The sequence below is a fragment of the Pipistrellus hanaki genome, assembly GCF_964339955.1.
Source record: "Pipistrellus hanaki genome assembly, contig: scaffold_62, whole genome shotgun sequence".
Taxonomy (NCBI): Eukaryota; Metazoa; Chordata; class Mammalia; order Chiroptera; family Vespertilionidae; genus Pipistrellus; species Pipistrellus hanaki.
In genome coordinates, this window is record NW_028182273.1 from 35,706 (window position 1) to 52,507 (window position 16,802).

Sequence of the window (16,802 nt, forward strand, 5' to 3'; positions counted from 1 at the left end):
CCTTTTGTGCCATTTTAAGTGCCCATAACACCCCTCTGGGGGATGTATGAATGCATTGTTTTCCGTTTCTGGGTGCATTATGGGAAGGAAGGGCCACCAGAGGCTGGCCACCCTCCTGCTCCAATGGAAGGGGAACTGGATGGGGGGGTCAAAGTGTCACATACGTGTCAGGGCGGTGCCTGGAGGGCCGAGTTGTGAACACACTTTCCTGACCTTGATGGCCTCCACGCCAGGAGGGAGGACGGGGAGTCCCCAGGGCAGACGCTCTCTCCCTGTGGGGCTAGGAGTCCAGACCAAGTGTTGGGAGGACCCTGAGGCTGAGGGAGACAGCTCCCGGCCCCTCCGACTGCGGAGTCCCCGCCTGGGCGGCCTGGCGTGAGGAACCTCGCTGGTCTCCGCCTCCATCCACCTGCACACGATCTTCTCCATGTTCGCGGGCTGCCTCCTTCCTGCAGGGGGGCCAGGCCCATCTGACGGCCTTGCTGTAACGTAACGTGCCTCTCCAACAGCGGTCGCACTCCCAGGCCCTGGCTTTGGACTTGAGCATCTCAGCACAGATGGCATGGGACACGCAGGGTCATCCCCAGGGCTCGGGCCCCAAACCACCTGCTCATGCCCATCATCCTGGTACTGGCTTACGTGTCCCCTTCTGGGAGCCAAGAGCACCGCCAGGGCCTGTCCCGCTCGCCATCCCCACCCACAAAGGCCGTGGTGTGTGTTGGAGCTGAGCACCACACACCCTCACCGCAGAGGCCGTACCGCCTCCTCCCTGGTGGAAGGGGCCCTCTGGTCCTCCATCCTCCTGGGTCAGTCTGCCCACCGCCGCTCAGGCCTCCTGGGGGTGTGAACCAGAACCGCCCTGTGGTTCCCCTGAGCTCCTGGGACAAGAACAGGTGGGCTCCTGCCTGGCCTGGCCTCACTCTGCAGACTCTCCATCCGGCATCACCAAGGGGTGGACACTGCTCCCTGCCAGAGCCCACGCCAGCCCTGGGCTCTGCCCTCATGGCGGGATGGGGAGCACGGGGGGATGCCTCAGCGTGGATGTCAGCATGTGTGCCAATACCACGTCACCCAAACCCAACCCCGGGGTCTCCAGCCCTGTGGTCAGGGAAGCCCTTTCTGAAACACTTGATTCTGGCCAGCTACCCCCTGGGATACAAGTGCCTCAGGCAGAACTGCTTGCTATGTCTCCCCTACCCACCCCCCATTGGGCCCTCTGAATTTTGGAAGCAAAATGCTCTTGAAAAGGATAAATTCTGTCGATGTGCCCCGGCTGAGGGGGGGCGGGAACTGGGGACTGTACCTGTTGACTAGGGTAGATGCTCCACACTTCTTTGGGGTCCATTTTACTTAAAACAGCCCCCCAGTTCCTATGGGGAACCTGTGCTCCCCTGGGCCTGCCTTGCTGGGAACCGGCACCCCTGGCAGCACTGCTGCTCCGGCCCCTCCAGGCCTGCTTCTCCACAGCCCGAGAAGCACCGAGCCCCCGTGCAGGTCAGAGCCGCAGGGCGCCCCAAACCCGCCCTGCAGGCAGGGCAGTGCCAGGAGGAAACAGACACAGCAGCAGACAGCCTGTGCAGCTCTCTCCGCCACAGCGACAGGCCTGTCCGTCTTCCCGAGGTTGAACATCCTCACTCAGTGGAGGTGGGTGAGCACGAGCCAGGGCTCCTGAGCACAGGAGGGGCAGGTGCGGCTGCTTCCAAAGAGACGCTTAAAGAACACACCTGACAACCAACGCCTTTAAGCAACAAGCAATGAGCAGAGTTCAAAACGGGGGACTTGCTTTCTCGTTCTAAATTACAGCAGTTTTTTAAAAAGCGGCCGCCCAGGCCAGGCCAGGTGGTTGGAGCATCGTCCAGACGCTCCCAAGCTGAACTTCAATCCCTGGTCAGGCACGACAGGAGTCAGCCTAAGGAGGGAACAACCGATGTTTTCTCAGATCTTTCTCCCTAATGCTCTCTGAAACCAATAAATTAGGTTAAAAGGCAGTGGCCAGAGGCAGCCAGCGATGCTTCAGCCCTGCCATCGTAGGCCTGGGACGGGCACCCGGCTCCAGGGACGATGAAAACACGAGGTTCTGCCGACCCAGCGTGAAGCGGCGGCAGCCAGTGCCCAGGTAAGTGCGAGCACGCGGACCCCACTAAAAGGCAGACGTGCCGCCTGCTGGCTCGAATAATGACCACGCTTCGGAGAAGGCCAGAGGGGTTTATTCACGGAAGGAAGTTGCCCTGAACCCTCTGCCTGACCTGGTGCCTGTGCTAACACTGGGTTGGAACACGCGGCCTCCCAGTGGCAGGTGACGGATGAGCCGCGTCCACGGGCCGTTCAAGTAACGTTTCAGGAACCTGAGGGGCCCTGGGGGCGCGCCTCCCGCACAGCCACGTCTGTAAACACTGTTGGGGGCTGGGCTGCACCTGGCACACCAGGGACAGAGCATCTAAGCATGAGGTCAAAGCAGGACAATCAGGGCTGGGCGCGGGGGTAGGGATGGGGTGGGGGCGGGGCAGAATACCCCCTCCAGCCCCGGCCCCCACCCTCTCGGCCCTCGGAGCCAGGGTCTCCACTCTGTCCACAACTGGCTGAGAATCAAAGGGCCCGCCCCGGGGCTGCGGGGCCTGGGGAGTGCAGGTGCCGCCTACGTGCGGTTCATGGTCTGGAAGATCCGGGAGATTTGCAGCATGACGGGCCCCGTCTCCGGGTCGTTCATCCACTGGGTGCTGTTCAGGGGGTTCTCGAGCATGTCTTCAAACGCTGTGGGGACAGAGCCAGGGGAATGAGCCTCTGCCCCTGCACGTGCACACATGCACACACACGCAATGCATACACATTCATACACATGTGCACACACAATGTGTGCACTCATATGCACACACATGCACATTGTGCGTACACAACACGTGTACAGTGCACATACATACTGCACACACAACACTGGCATGCCTGCGCTGGAGAAACTTTCCACAGCTTCCTAGTATAGACATGGGCTGGACACCCGCCGAGACCCCTGGCCCCACCACACTGTCTGACCTGCTGTCACACCAGCAGCTCTGAGGTCAGAGGGCAGCGACCCAGCTCTGCAGGGAGCCCAGGCCTGTGTGTTCACTGGACACCAAGTCTGGAAAGCAACTGGCAACAGCTACCAGGAATCTTAAAAATAGTCAGGCCGTGACTCAGTAATTCCAGTCCCAATCAGATGCGGAAAGGACTTACATATAAAGACATTGTTGCAAGGACCATAACTTCTCCTTGGAGAACTGTAAGTGTTCATCTTAAGAACGTGACTTAAAGAAACAGCACACTAACAATGTATCTGAGCAGTTCTTGAACATGAGAAGTCTGATTTTTAAAAGTTTTGCAAAATTGTTTTCCCAAAAACCACAGGTGCCTTCAGCAAAAGCTGAGCCACAGCAGCCCTGGCCACAGAGATGGGTCAGATCCTGTTCATCAGCGTTCTCGTTCTCTCTCTCTCTCTCTCTCTCTCTCTCTCTCTCTCTCCCTTCCTCCCTCCCTCCCTCCTTCCCTCCCTCCCTCCCTCCCTCCCTCCCTCCCTCCCTCAAATAAATAAACGTACCCTCGGGTTTAAAAAATAAAATGAAATTGTTTTAAATATAAACGAAAGCATCAGACAAGTCTAACAGGAGCCTGAGGAAAGCGGTGTGCTGGGCTGCAGAGCCCGGCTCAGGTCCACAGACCCGAAGCCCCACACGTAAAACCTCGTGATGTCGCCACAGAGGGGACAGCAGCAAAACTGAGGTGCATTCAGGGATCCAAACTCAGCACCCCAACTGGGGGAAAGGGAGCCTCCTCAATCCGACCAAGGACATCCTGAAAAATCACCGACTACTGGCGGCCGGTCGCAGCCCCCAAGACGGCCCTTCAGAAGAGGCTGGGAAGCCAGGAGGGGGAGACCAGGCCGTGTCCCTGAAAGGGGAAGGGAGGGGAGCGGAGGTGCTCCAGGGCGGAAGGACCCAGGGCTACAGAGCACAGAGACAAACTCAGCAAGATGCTCGCCAGGGGAAGAACTGTACAGAGGAAGCCTCCCCTCACGCACACCTTTCCGACCTGGGACCACAGGGCGTCCGTGTCGTCAATGAGTCTCGGACACGGCCCGCTGTGCTGGAACCCAGGCCTGTGTCCGCGGGAGGAAGGCGGGCTGGGAAAGACGGAAACTCCCGGTGAACAAAAACAGCCCACCAGAGTGGGAGGCCAGAATCCAGCTGACGCCTTCCGGAGCCAAGGGCCTGGGCGCGCTGGCCTTCAGGAGGGCTCGGCTGGAGGGTCAAGGAGACGGCAACGCACCACAGCACCTGCCCTCCCCTGTGCTGGGGAGCACGGGGCTCTGAGCGCTGCACACGCCCTACATGCACACGCCCTGCACGCACACGCCTGGCCCTAGGTCCCTGCCCAAAGACTCGCATGTGTGCACTGGAAGATGGGCATGAGAATGAGTGGAGCAGCCCTGACGGGGGCAGCAGGAGCCGCCTCCCTCCCCCCACCTCACCCCCTATGCCCCCACCCCGGGCCGAGAGCAGAACAGAGCTGCGGTGCCCTGGCTTCGGGAAGGGCCTGGCTCAGGAGACTGAGTGCCCACTGCCAGGTGTGCCCAGACGCACTCCCCTCCCACAGCAGGCACTGCACCCAGGCTGCCTGGGAAACGCCATGTGACAACACGCCCAGAACAGCAGAGCTGAGGGCCTGGGCACTCTGCAGGGAGGGCACTGAGGGGCCAGAGGCTCTGAGGGTCTGGAATGCTCTTGGCTTTTTAAATACGGTGTTTTAAAGCCCAAGGCAAGGCGCACGCTTATTAGCTCCCCTGACCTGGAGGACCTCTGTGCTGGGCATGACCCGCCCCTACACCCGGAGGACCACTGTGCTGGTGTGAACTCCCTGCGCCCGGAGGACCACTGTGCTGGTGTGAACTCCCTGCGCCCGGAGGACCACTGTGCTGGTGTGAACTCCCCTGCGCCCGGAGGACCGCTGTGCTGGTGTGAACTCCCCTGCGCCCGGAGGACCGCTGTGCTGGTGTTCAGAGTATGGGGTCAGCGCACAGGAGCTGGCCCCAGTGACGCAGGCAGCAGCACACGGGGGCCCACGTGCGCAGGGACCGCTCTGGGCTGGGCTGCGCGTCTATCACTCAGGAACATCTGGGTATTCGGGGCGGGCCGCAAGGCAGCGAAGGGGGGGGGGCACACGTACCTAGTAGTGTTTTGGGGTTGGTGAGGCCCAGCTGCACAACAGGGTTATCCAGGATGGCTTGGAAGAGGGGGCTGTTGGGGTCAATGCCCTTGTCCAGCTCCTCGGGGGAGGGCTTCCGGTCCCCCAGCAGCCACTCGCACTGCAAGGCAAAGGCGCAGCCGTCAGCCGGGACCCATCACCATCCGACAGGCCCTACTCATGTGACCACGGCTCTCCCACCCGAAGGGACCAGCCAGCCCACCGCCGAGACCCCCAGGCAGTGCCGTCGCAGCCGGGTGTTCACAGAACGGGACTCGGCTCAGAACGTGTCTAACGAAGCAAGTGGATTACAGAGCCCGGAACCCCTCGGCATGTAAATCTTCACACCATTAGAACCTGCCCACGGCCGCCCGAGGAGCCTCCCGCAGGGGGCGCCGCGGCCCGCGCCCTGCACTCACGGCGGCGCTCTGCTGGTTGTTGCTCACTCGCAGGGCGTCCATCACCTCCTTCTCGTCGAAGCCCATCTCCATGAGGGAAATGACGGCCTGAGGAGAAGCCGAGCCTCAACGCCGTGCATGGACCCGGGAAGCTCGGCCGCTCCCGGGCTAATTAGCAAGGGCATCCCCAGCACCACGGCCGCTTCACAGCTGTCTCCCCGCAGGCTCCGACGCCGAGGGACCAGCAGGGCGGCGGAGGGCGCTGCCCTGGGGAAGACCGCGGGGACGGGAGGCCATGCCTCGGGGCCAGGCTCGCCTCCGGGCCCCCGGGAGCCGTGGTTGTCTGGGTCTCACCGCCCAGGAAGGCCCTAACGCCCTGGTTTCCGACCGCCCCGCTACAGTCTAATTCTGACGCGCCGTCCGCGTGCTGCCGGGGGGGTGGCCTCACGGCACCCGGAGGCCCCGGAGCACTCAGGAAAGAGCCTGCGGAGCCACCTGCTCTGTGAGCTCACGGCCAGTGTTTTCTTTACGTTTTTCTTGATTTTAGAGAGAGGAAGGGAGAGAGACCCAAACATCAGTGATCCTCTCCTGGGGATCGAGCCCATAACCTGGGCACGTGCCCCCCGACCGGGAACCTGGCCTCTCCATGCACAGGATGACGCACAAACATCAGCCACGCCAGTCACAGCCATAAGCCAGTATCCCTGCCTCCCAAGCTCTTCCCTGGCTCTCTGGCCCCTCTTAGCTCCAGGCCCGTCACAAATGACAGGAGAAGCCATCAGAGTCGTGTACAATCCCTGGGAACCACTGCTGAGTCAGGACAGGGTGGCCTCTTCTGCTAACGTCATAGACCGTCCTCCATCTCGGCCGGGAAGAGATGCCCAACGTCCCAGCGGTGACACAGGGACGCCCCCATCCTCACAGGAGCCCGGGCAGGGTCCTGGCACCCAGGGCTGCCCGTCTGCGCCCGGCACACATGCTGGGCCTTCTCCCGACTACAGATCAGGGAGAGGCTGGCATCAGCCCTCAGACCTGCCCCTCGTTTACAATGCTATAGGAGGAGCACCCACGGGGGCCCACGGCTCCCAGGCCCTGGTCACAGCACGGACCTGCTGTGGGCTCAGCAGGTGGCAGATGTGCCGCCGGCTGCTCAGAGGAAACCGCCTCCGGGACCCAGTGAGCCCTGAGCTCGGCCCCAGGCCTCACAGCTCCGCTGTCTCAGTGCGTGGCCCAGGCGATGCCACCCAAGGGGGCAGCAGCGGGCCTCCCAGCAGGACACGTACCCGACCGTCAGCCCGAAATGCCCTTTTCCGTCGGATCTTCTTGAAGATCTCTGTGAGCTCGTCTTTGGCCTCCTCGTCCTCCTCGCTGGGGCCGGCGGCAGCCTCGGCCGGAGCTTCGGCGCCCGCGGGGCCCGGCGAGCTGTGCCCTGGAAGCGGCGTGTCTATGGCGGGGTCGTCCGCGTGCTCAATCAGCCACTCCATGGCTTGAGGAACGGACATGCTAAAAGGTAAGGAGACTTTCCAACATGCCCAGGCGTCACGGGGCCCTTTCCCTCCCCCAAAAGCCCGGCAACTGGAGGAGGCCTCGAGCAGGCGCCGCCGACCGCTGCCGTGAGGACCTTCTCTCAGGCCAGTGGGGCTGCGGCCAGACCTCAGAACCCACTTTGTGAGCCAAAGGAACCGAGGGCCAGGACCACAGTGAAAAGGCACGTGGCCACGGCCCGAACTCCGGCTGACGGATCGCCTCAGCTCTGAAGTCCACGAGGAGACAAGTAACCAGAGACGGGAAACTGCAGGGCTGTTAAAGCCACACGGCTGCCCACTGGGTGCCCCCGCCCTGGCCCCCGGGTCCCGTGTCCCCCCTCCGCCCCCCCCCCGCTTACAAAGCAAGGCCGTCCCCTAGAGGGAGCCGAGCCCAGGCCGGTGACTGCGGGCTTGTTTTCAAGCACCGCTGGAATAACGCACACTGGCCTGACTGAGGGAGTGGGGTCAGGGAGGTCACGGGGCAGGCCCTCCACCAGCCCCGGGCGGCCCCACGTACTGGTTCAGCCGAAGCGCCTTCATGGCCCTGCTCTCGGGGAAGCCCATCTCCGTGAGCTGCCGCAGCGCCGTCTCGTCCACCCGCTCCTCCTCGTCCTCGTCCAGCATCGCTGTGGGCACACGCGGCCGTGAGGGACCGGGCAGGGCCACCCACGAGGGGTGCTTCCCAGGACCCCGTGGAGCTGTAGAGCCTCGTCTGAGCCCCCATGTCTGTGGGACTCTGCTGGACCTCGGGAACCTGACGCACACCCGTCCGCTCTCACTCGTGGGAACAGGAACGTGGGGTTAGCAGCTCCCCAGCCCATGTCTACTGAGCAGCAGCAGCAGCAGCCCGGGCAGCTCCAGCTTCGGGCTGTGGGGCGCAGACGCCCGGACGTGGGGTCATGCCCCCAGCTCGCACGTACCATTGGCCTTCGTAAATAACTCCACGGCGCCGGGGCTCAGCGCCAGCAGCTTCTGCGCCACCTCGATGAGGGACAGCAGGATCTTCCGGAGCTCCGTCTGGAACTGCACGGGGGGGTGGGAAGAGGGTGAGCAGGAAGCGGGTGTCTCAGAGCTCCGAGTGGAGGGGAGGGGCTGTGACACAGAGCACTGGTCCCTGTCCTACAACCAGCCTCAGCCACCATGAGACACCACGTGGGGACACACCCCAGGAGAGACAGGGCCAGGGTCCCAGGCCCTGGTCATCATGGAACCCTGGAAGGAACCCCGAAAGAGGCCGCTGCTGTAGGGAGCAGGGCTCGTGGCCGTGCCTAGACGTGATGGATCGAAGGGGCGACCATCCTAGGGCACAGGTGCACGAGGGCTGGGCGTGCCCCAGGGAGGCGCTGCTCCCTCACTGACGACTTCCACGACCACACCCAGGCAGCCAGGCTCCTGCCAACCCCGGGACGGAACCTGGACATTTAAGCATTCTCCTTCCTCCTGCCTTAGCTTGTCTTCTAAATTTTTTACTTCAAGAAAAGTTCAGGTTTACAGAAAAGGTGCAAAAGGTACACCGAGTTCTAGTATCCCTGTCACCCAGCCTCCCCAGCACTTTTTTTTAAAAAAATAATATATATATATATATTTTTTTTATATATTTTGTTGATTTTTTTTTTTTTTTTTTTTTTTTACAGAGAGGAAGAGAGAGGGATAGGGAGTTAGAAACATCGATGAGAGAGAAACATCGATCAGCTGCCTCTTGCACACCCCCTACTGGAGATGTGCCCGCAACCAAGGTACATGCCCTTGACTGGAATCGAACCTGGGACCTTTCAGTCCGCAGGCCGATGCTTTATCCACTGAACCAAACCGGTTTCGGCATCCCCAGCACTTTTAAAGCCTTCTGGGCCGCCCACAGTGGCACCCCCTCCCCCCTCACGGTGACGAGGACCCCCGCTCGCCCGCCCCCAGCGACACTCACGTCTCGGAGGCTGGTCTGCACCACAGCCCGGTCCATGTTGCAGGCGGGCAGGCCGGCCGTGGCTCGGGCGATCGCATCTCTGTCGGGGGCTTTCTGGTCTTGTTTCTTCTGCACAGAAACATAATCAGAGTCAGAAACCACCGTGCGGGCAACAGTGGCAAGATTGTGCAAGTGGAACAGACAGCCTGGCAGGGACAGTGGGTCCTCTGGGAGCGGGAGATGGTTCCGGAGGGCTCTGTGCCACCCTCAGGACGCAGTCCGCGCTCCGTAACTGGCAGTGGTAGGACGGGGAGCGGCCACCCTCTGAGGAACACAGGCCTGCGGTCCCACCGGCCACGGGAAACTCACACTCCCCTCTGCTCCTCTGGCCCGCCCCCCACGCAGAGAAAAGAGACGGCAGAAGTGAGGAGAGCAAAGGGCAGGAAACCACTGGGAGCGACAGCCACACGCGCAGAGGGAGCAGCCCCGCGGCCAGGCCAGGCCGGGCAGGGGCACAGCGCCAGGCTGGTGGACAGGACACCCCAATGCCCGGCCTGTGAGCAGGATGGGCTCCCTCTGGGTACCGGTCTGCCACATGGCACAGCCAATTTACAAAAAGGTGCCCGGCCCTGGCCGGTGTTGCTCAGTGGAAAGTGTCGGCCTGCAGACTGAAGGGTCCCGGGTTCAATTCCGGTCAAGGGCACATGCTTGGGTTGCGGGCTCGATCCCCAGTGGGGAGCATGCAAGAAGTAGCTAATCAATGATTCTCTCTCACCACTGATGTGTCTCTCTCTCTTTCCCTCTCCCTTCCTCTCTGAAATCAATACAAATATATTAAAAAGGAAAGAAAAAAGAAGGTGCCTGTTGGTGGGCCCGACCTAACCAGGCCGGCCTTGGGCAGAGGGGTGCAGCAGCGGAGTCTCTGCCGCTGGCTCTGAGGACACGGGGCTGCGAGGCAGGCACACGCAGCTCCGGAGCTGCCAGCAGCCCCGGCTGATGGCCAGGAAGGACTCGGTGCCTCAGCCCAACTGTGAGCCACCAGACGCGGACCTGGCAGCCTGGGAGGCGTGGTTTTGCTGGGAAGTCTGGGCAGTGATCAGTGGTCCGATAGGGAGGGAAGTCCGGGCTGCACACAGGCCTGGGAGGCAGCGGGAGCGGGGGACCTGGAGGCGCCCCGGGAAGTGGGAAGGGAGGGCCTGCGCCGGGACCCTTCCATGGGGGTTTATCAGTGCTGGTGAGGAAGTGGGAAATCAGTGATGTGCTGGGAGGAACCAGACAGACAATGAGGCGGCTGCTGGCGCTAGAAGAGGGGGCTGCATGACAGACAGGACCTGGGTGCGTTTACTTGAGGGAGGCGGCGGCTTACTGACAGCCCTGACGGGCCTGACTGCTTCAGAGCACTGGGATCTGACCCCGGGGCGGGGGTGGGGGACCAGATCTTCCGGAGCCAGCAGGGTGACACCGATCCCTGAGTGGCCAGCGTGGGGTGGAGCTGGGGAGCGTGAAGGGATCAGGTGAATGAGGTCCACGGCCTCTGGGATGCCTGGCAGGTGGCTGAGCAGGCTACCCTTCCTAGACCCATGGTACTGTGTGACAATTAACAATAACCCATAAAACACACCAACATCACAACATCCACGCAGAGATGGGCTGCAAGTGGCCGAGAGCTGGTGGAGGCGGAGGGTGGCCGTCCACTCGCAGCTTCAGGCAGCTCCTGACGGGCAGAGCGGCGGGCAGAGGCAGGCCCAGGCCTGTCTGCCAGAGATGGGCTGAGCGGCCTGCCGGGAGGCCAGCTGTGCTGGCAGATAAGCAGGGCCGTCCAGAGGGCCCCTCCCTCCCCACCTGTCCCAGAGAACCTGCAGCAGCGCCTTGCCCTCAGCGCCATGCCCAGCAGCATCGGCCTGCTTCCTCCCAGTGAGTGCTCTCCCCAGCACTTCAGATCATGGATAAGACACTCTGTATCTACCCTCCCTGTTTTGGCTCAGTGTACAGAGTGTCAGCCTGCAGACCGGAGGGTCCCAGGTTCGATTCCAGTCAAGAGCACATATTGGGCAGAAGGCAGCCAATGATTCCCTTTCATCATTGTTTCTCTCTCACTCCCTCTCCCTTCTTCTTTGAAATCAATAAAAATGTATTTTAAAAGGAGAAACTCTATGCCTGAAGATAAGGAAAAGCTGTGACATTAACGTGGCTTGGACAGAGGCCCCGTGCACCAGCCTCCTGCACGCAACTTCGGGCGGCTGTGCATGAGCGCTGAGCCGAGGTCCCAGAGCGAATCCCGGGGACCTGAATCTGCCCCGAGATGCAGACCAGACAGGCCCTGGGCTCTCCAGGAGTTCACTCAGTGACGCCGACATGCACCCCATCCCTCCTGGGTGAGGTGAACGTGCCCCCACCCCATGTGTACCCCGTTTTGTGGGGCTGCGGTCAGCAATGCCCCAAGCTGTCGGCACAGGTTTGGGGGCACACAGTGAACTGGTGGGGACTCGGCACGTAGGCCTCACCACGAGAACATCCAGCCGCTCCGCTCTGCTCCAGTCTAAACTCTGGGCGAGCCAGGTGGTCCAGGGCCGGTCACGTGACCAGCAACCGGACAGGCATCGGTCGTGTGCCCTCTCCGCCTGCCTGTGAACGACTGGCACACAGAGCGCGTGTCCCCGAAGCCTCGGGGGAGGGGAGGGCTCTCCCTCACAAAGCTCCAGTCCCCTGCTCTGCTCACCTTCTCCTCGGCGGAGACGTCGGCCATCTTGGGAAGCGGAGAGGGCGCGCGCCTTTTCACCAGCAGCAGGACATCTGGGAAGAAACAGCCCGTCAAGCTGGTTACGGCTTCGTGTCCACAAAGTAGCCGCTGACCACGGACACGGGGCCTCCTGCCCAGGCGTCCACTCCAGCCCGTCTTCCCTCAGTGCTCGGCTGGTAAGCACGTCCCTGGCTCACACCAGGCTCCCTGCTCGGCAAGAGCGGCTGTGGGTCACAGAGCTCACCAGGGGCCCGGGAGGCACACTCAGCCCCTCCCTGGTGGGAATCGTGCACAGTGCTCTCATTTCAAGGGGCCACTGGAAGTCTGGGAGGTTGGGGGCGCGGTCAGTTCAGCCATGGACCAGCTTGGGGTCAGCTCCCACCTGGTTCTGGCCTTGACCTCCACACTCGATGGAGGTCAGCAAACGCTTCCAGTACTTTCAAAGCGGATTTAAGGCACCCAGGACCCAGACCATCCTTTGAAGGAGATAGAAAACCAAGGTTTCGCCCGGCTGGCGTGGCTCAGTGGTTGAGCGTCGACCTATGAACCAGGAGGTCCCAGTTCAATTCCCAGTCAGGGCACACGCTGGGTTGTGGGCTCGATCCCCAGTGTGGGGTGTGCAGGAGACAGCCGATCCATGATTCTCTCTCATCATTGATCTCTCTCTCTCCCTTCCTCTTTGAAATCAATAAAAATATTTTTTTTTTAAAAGAAAAACAAGGTTTCTTCCCCAAATGTCTCTGGACAGAGAATATTGAGCGACCGGGGACGTGTGTGGAGGGGAGCAGCTCCCGGGGCTGGAGCAGCCGCTGGGCGTCCCTGCAGCCTGCACGGACCTGCGGCCACTCTGCACGCCTGCGCTCTGCTTCGAAACAGAACTCACAGTGGAGTCACCTCTCCTTCTGAGACGGACGCTGCCTGTCCGCGTCCAGTCCCGTTCTCACGAACATCCTGCCACACACGCTGGTGTGAGTGAACGAGAAGACGAACGGTCCCCCCCTGACCCGACGTGGCCACTGACGGCCGCTCTTCCGGGCCCGCCTGCCGGGCTCGCCCGGCGCTCACCGTGGTCCTGCACGTTCTCCTCGGCGATGGTCTTGGCGTCACTCAGCACCCTCTCGGAAGCAGCGTGGATGAGCTTGTGGTGGGCGACACTCTTAGGGTCTTCTAAGCTCCCATGAGCACACTGAGGGGGAAATCAAGTATTTTAAGATAGAAAACAAATAAATAGTAAAGTCAGCGATCGAGAGCCTGGACCACCAGCCACACAGGAACCTAACGAGAACGGCTTCCTTACCAGCCAAGCAATGAAATGCCACCACCCCAACCCCGGGCGCACTGTGTCCACAACCCGCCCAGGGTTCTGAACGGCTGAGCCGACAGGAAGCACTCTGTGGCAACAGGAGGCACTGCCAGTCGCTTCCCTCTGATCTGGGGAGATCTGAGGAGGCATTTTAGCATGAAGACAGCAGGCCCGTGTCCTGAGGATCTGAAGATCTCAGATGACCATGTGCTTGCTTATCTTTCTCACACAAAAAGAGTCGGAGAGACGGAGGGAGGGAGGGAGGGAAGAAGGGAGGAAGGGAGGAAGGGGGGGAGAGAGAGAGAGAGAGAGAGAGAGAGAGGGAGAGAAAGAAGGGCCGAGGAGATAAGCTGGCCCACAGGGAGGCCCGGCAGGGCCTGACCACTAACTGCTCACAAACCCGACCGAGAAGACACCTGCAGCAGCTCCGCCCTGGCTCACCAAGGACACCAGAGACCCCAAGCTGCAGGTGCTGTTGGGGGCCTCTCCTGGAAGGTCAGGGGGACAGGGGTCTCACTGACCAGGGCCTGGAACTCCAGAACACAGTGGGGGACGAACACACTGCAGACCTCCCCCAGCCGCCGTGGAAGGCACTGGAGACGCCTGAGGAGCAACCAAGGCACAGCCGCACAGAGCCCGCGGCCGAGGGGAGGGGAGGGGGGCTGACACCCCCAGCCTGCTCCTCCCCCAAGCAGAGGGGGAGTTTCTCTGGCACCTGCTGTAACTTGTCATTGAAGACACACCTCCACGTGACCTGAGGAATGCCCCAGCCACATCAGCAGGTGCCCGGCAGGGACTGCAGAGCCGCGGGAGGACCAGACAGGCACCCCAGCACGTCACGGGTCATTTTCTTAACTTAAGCGCGTGTGGACCCCGCACAAGACAGTTCCCGTCCCCTCCTGAAGTCCCAGGCGAGGGGGGCTGTGTAAAACCCGGGGGAGTGGAACCATGGGTAACTTCTTCCGGAGTGAGGGGATAGCCCTCCAGGTAGAGCAACACGGCCCTGGCTGGCATGGCCTGTGGCTCCGCTGGCTGAGCGAGTCCCGGCACCAAAAGACCAAAAGGTCACTGGTTCCATTCCTGGGGAGGGCACATGCCCAGGTGATGGGCTCAGTTTCCAGTATGGGTGCCTGTGGGAGGCAAGGGATCGATGTTTCTCTCTCCCCCACTCTCCATTCCTCTCTCTCTAAAATTAACTTAAAAATTTTAAAAATAAAGCAATACAGCCGAGGAGAGGCGAGGGAGGAGGAAAAGGGATGCTGGGAACCCCCGGGGAGGAACCTGAGCTCCCACACCATGGGCTCACTGCCTCTCAGGCTGGGCTCACTGCCCCTCAGGCTGCAGCAGTGAGGCTGTCGCCAAGGGTTTCCAGGGTGACATTCAAGTGCTCAGCTAGAGAATTCCTTCGCTGCCTCAGGCCTCTGACGGACAGCTCAGCCCTCAGGCCTCCTTTGGTGTGACACTCCCCTGGGTCAGATCCTCCGCCTCCAGGAGCCAGCAGGCTGGAATAACAGCTCAATCTAAAGCAGGATCCCAAAGATCCGTCTCAACTCTGGCTGGAATACTAAATCTCAGAAACAAAACTAGCACCGTACTGAACCCGACTGCCTAATTAACCCCAGAGCTCCCCAACTTCAGCGGGAGCAGCTGTGGACCAATCTGCATCCTCACTTCCCGTTCCCCTTCATAAAAGGACACTACCATCGTTATGTAAATCTGTACCCTCAGCGAGCGAAAATAAATGCCACGTGGGTTTACCCAGACTCCTCCCCACGCCCTGTCCCCTGGGCAGCTGATCTATTCCCATGCAGTCCATGAATCCACGTGTTTGCTCGGGCCTGTCAAGAGGGAGGGAAGGAGGAAGGCACTGTGGCTGCAAACCCCCAGTGCCCCCACTGTGGCTGCAAACCCCCCCTCGAGGACCTTCCTTCCTGGGGGAGGACACAGCACTGGTGCTGGGGGACACCCCCCACCCTCTCTCCTCTCCCCTCGAACAGCATGGTGATTGTGGAGGGAGGGCGTGGAGGTGGAATAGGGTAAGGGGGATACATGTGATGGGGAAAAAATAAAATAAAGGAGAAAAATAATAAACGCACGCACACACTTCGGACCCCGGCTGGGTCCGAAGAAAAACCAAGAAAATGGCCAAAACACTGCCCCTCAAGCGCAAGCACGAGTCCCCTTCTCCTGGATGAGACTGGGGGTCGGGGTCAGCGCTGCCTACCGCCCAGCCAGGTGGCCCCAGGACAGTCCACAGAGCCACACCCGGAGAGTAACTCAAAACTACCCTCGCGGGCAGCCCCTCGGCGGGAGGTTTGCCCCGGAGGACACAGCACTGTTCTCACAAACACCTGGTGGCAAGTCCAGGCGCGCACCTCGCCCGGACCCGCGCCGGCCGGCCCTCCTCCAACCTGACCTGCCGGGAGGAAGCCGTTTCTAGGGGGGCCAGTCCCCTTCCGGTGGAGAGCGTACGGAGACAAACCTTCACAACCGCCTCCGACACGGCGCGGCCCGGACAGGAGCGTCTCCTGTGGATCTGCTTCAAACCCGCCGCCGGTCCAGTTTAAGGCCACGGGGAGCCGGGCGCTGTCTTAGGTGACCCCCCCCCCCGTCAAGCCCCCGCGGCCGGCCAGCCCGCCGGACGCCGCGCCAAGGGGGCGGCCTTGCGGGGAGGCCGGGAGACCCCCCGCCCCCCGTCTCCCTCGGGCGCTGCGGCCCAGCCCGGGAGCTGCCACACCGGTAAACACAACGCAGGGGTCCGGGCCTGCCCCTCGGCGCCCTCCCTCCGAAGCCCCAGTGTCCGGCCTGCCCTGCCTCCGGCCGTAGAAGTTACGGGGGGCGGGACGGAGGGCGCTCGGCCCGCTGCCGGGGCTGGGAGAGGGGCGGGGGCGGGGGCGGGGGCCGCGGCCGCCGGCCTCACCTGCTTGAGGCAGCGCTCCTTGAGCTGCTCCACCGAGGTGTCCTCGGTCGCCTCCTCCAGCCACTCGGTGCCGTCGGACGCGCAGATGTGCAGCCGCAGCACTTTGCCCGCGAAGATCTTCTCCTCCTGCACGAACATCGCGCCGCGCCGCCGCTGCCGCCGCCCCGGCCCTGAAGGTCACCGGGCAGGGCGGGCAGGGGCGGGGCCAGGCCTCCCGCGCGCTCGCTCGCTCGCGGGCCCCGCTGCCCCGCCCCGGCCCCGTCGGCCGGCCGCCTGTCACTCGCGGCGGCCTGAGCTGTCGCCCTGCACTGCCGCCGAGCCGCCGGGGGCGCGCTGTTGCCGCTGCGCCGGAAGTGCGTCACAGGGCGCGCCCGGGCATGCCGGGAGATGTGGTTCTCCAGCATCCGGCTTGCATCCGCCGATGCGCCGGAAGAGCGTCATGGTGTGCGCCCACAGCATCCCTGGAGATGTAGTTCTCTTGCGGCTGCCTTCTTCCCTCAACTGCCTGCCTGCGCTTTGCAGCTGAGCGCCACTAGCCACGCGGGGAACGTTAAGTTTGCTGTAAAATACACACCGGGTCTCCGAGAATTAGGAGGAAAAGAGCAATGTGAAATGCTTTGTAAAATATGTTTTTTATTGTCAATAGTATTACAGATATCTCACATCCCCCCCTCTTTTTCGCCCTCCTCCAGCCCCTCCCCTCTCCCAGGTCTTCACCACCCTATTGCCCGTGACCATGGGCTGTGCATGTGTGTAAGTGCTTTGGTTTATTCTTCAGCTCATCTTCTCGTCCCCCAACCC

At 61.8% G+C, this 16,802-nt stretch overlaps 1 protein-coding gene across 1 annotated transcript; it reads right to left on the minus strand.

Moving 5' to 3' along the window:
* Window positions 1-2,191: 2,191 nt before the first annotated feature.
* Window positions 2,192-16,340, minus strand: UBAC1 (UBA domain containing 1). Its single transcript, XM_084907358.1, has 10 exons — window positions 16,002-16,340; window positions 12,844-12,964; window positions 11,758-11,831; window positions 9,060-9,167; window positions 8,059-8,161; window positions 7,656-7,764; window positions 6,896-7,115; window positions 5,634-5,720; window positions 5,197-5,335; window positions 2,192-2,751 (listed from the first exon to the last, which is right to left on the minus strand). Exons 1-10 carry the CDS (start codon window positions 16,137-16,139, stop codon window positions 2,636-2,638), a joined length of 1,215 nt encoding a protein of 404 aa, XP_084763484.1. The 5' UTR covers window positions 16,140-16,340; the 3' UTR covers window positions 2,192-2,635.
* Window positions 16,341-16,802: the final 462 nt, after the last annotated feature.

Excerpts from the sequence above, each read along its gene's own strand:
- UBAC1 (XM_084907358.1), bottom strand. The coding sequence starts at position 16,139 with ATGTTCGTGCAGGAGGAGAAGATCTTCGCGGGCAAAGTGCTGCGGCTG. Across the intron at positions 8,162-9,059 it reads TGCAGACCAGCCTCCGAGAC|TTCCAGACGGAGCTCCGGAA; the intron begins GTGAGTGTCGCT and ends CCCCCCGTGCAG. Across the intron at positions 2,752-5,196 it reads CAACCCCAAAACACTACTAG|CGTTTGAAGACATGCTCGAG; the intron begins GTACGTGTGCCC and ends CTGTCCCCACAG.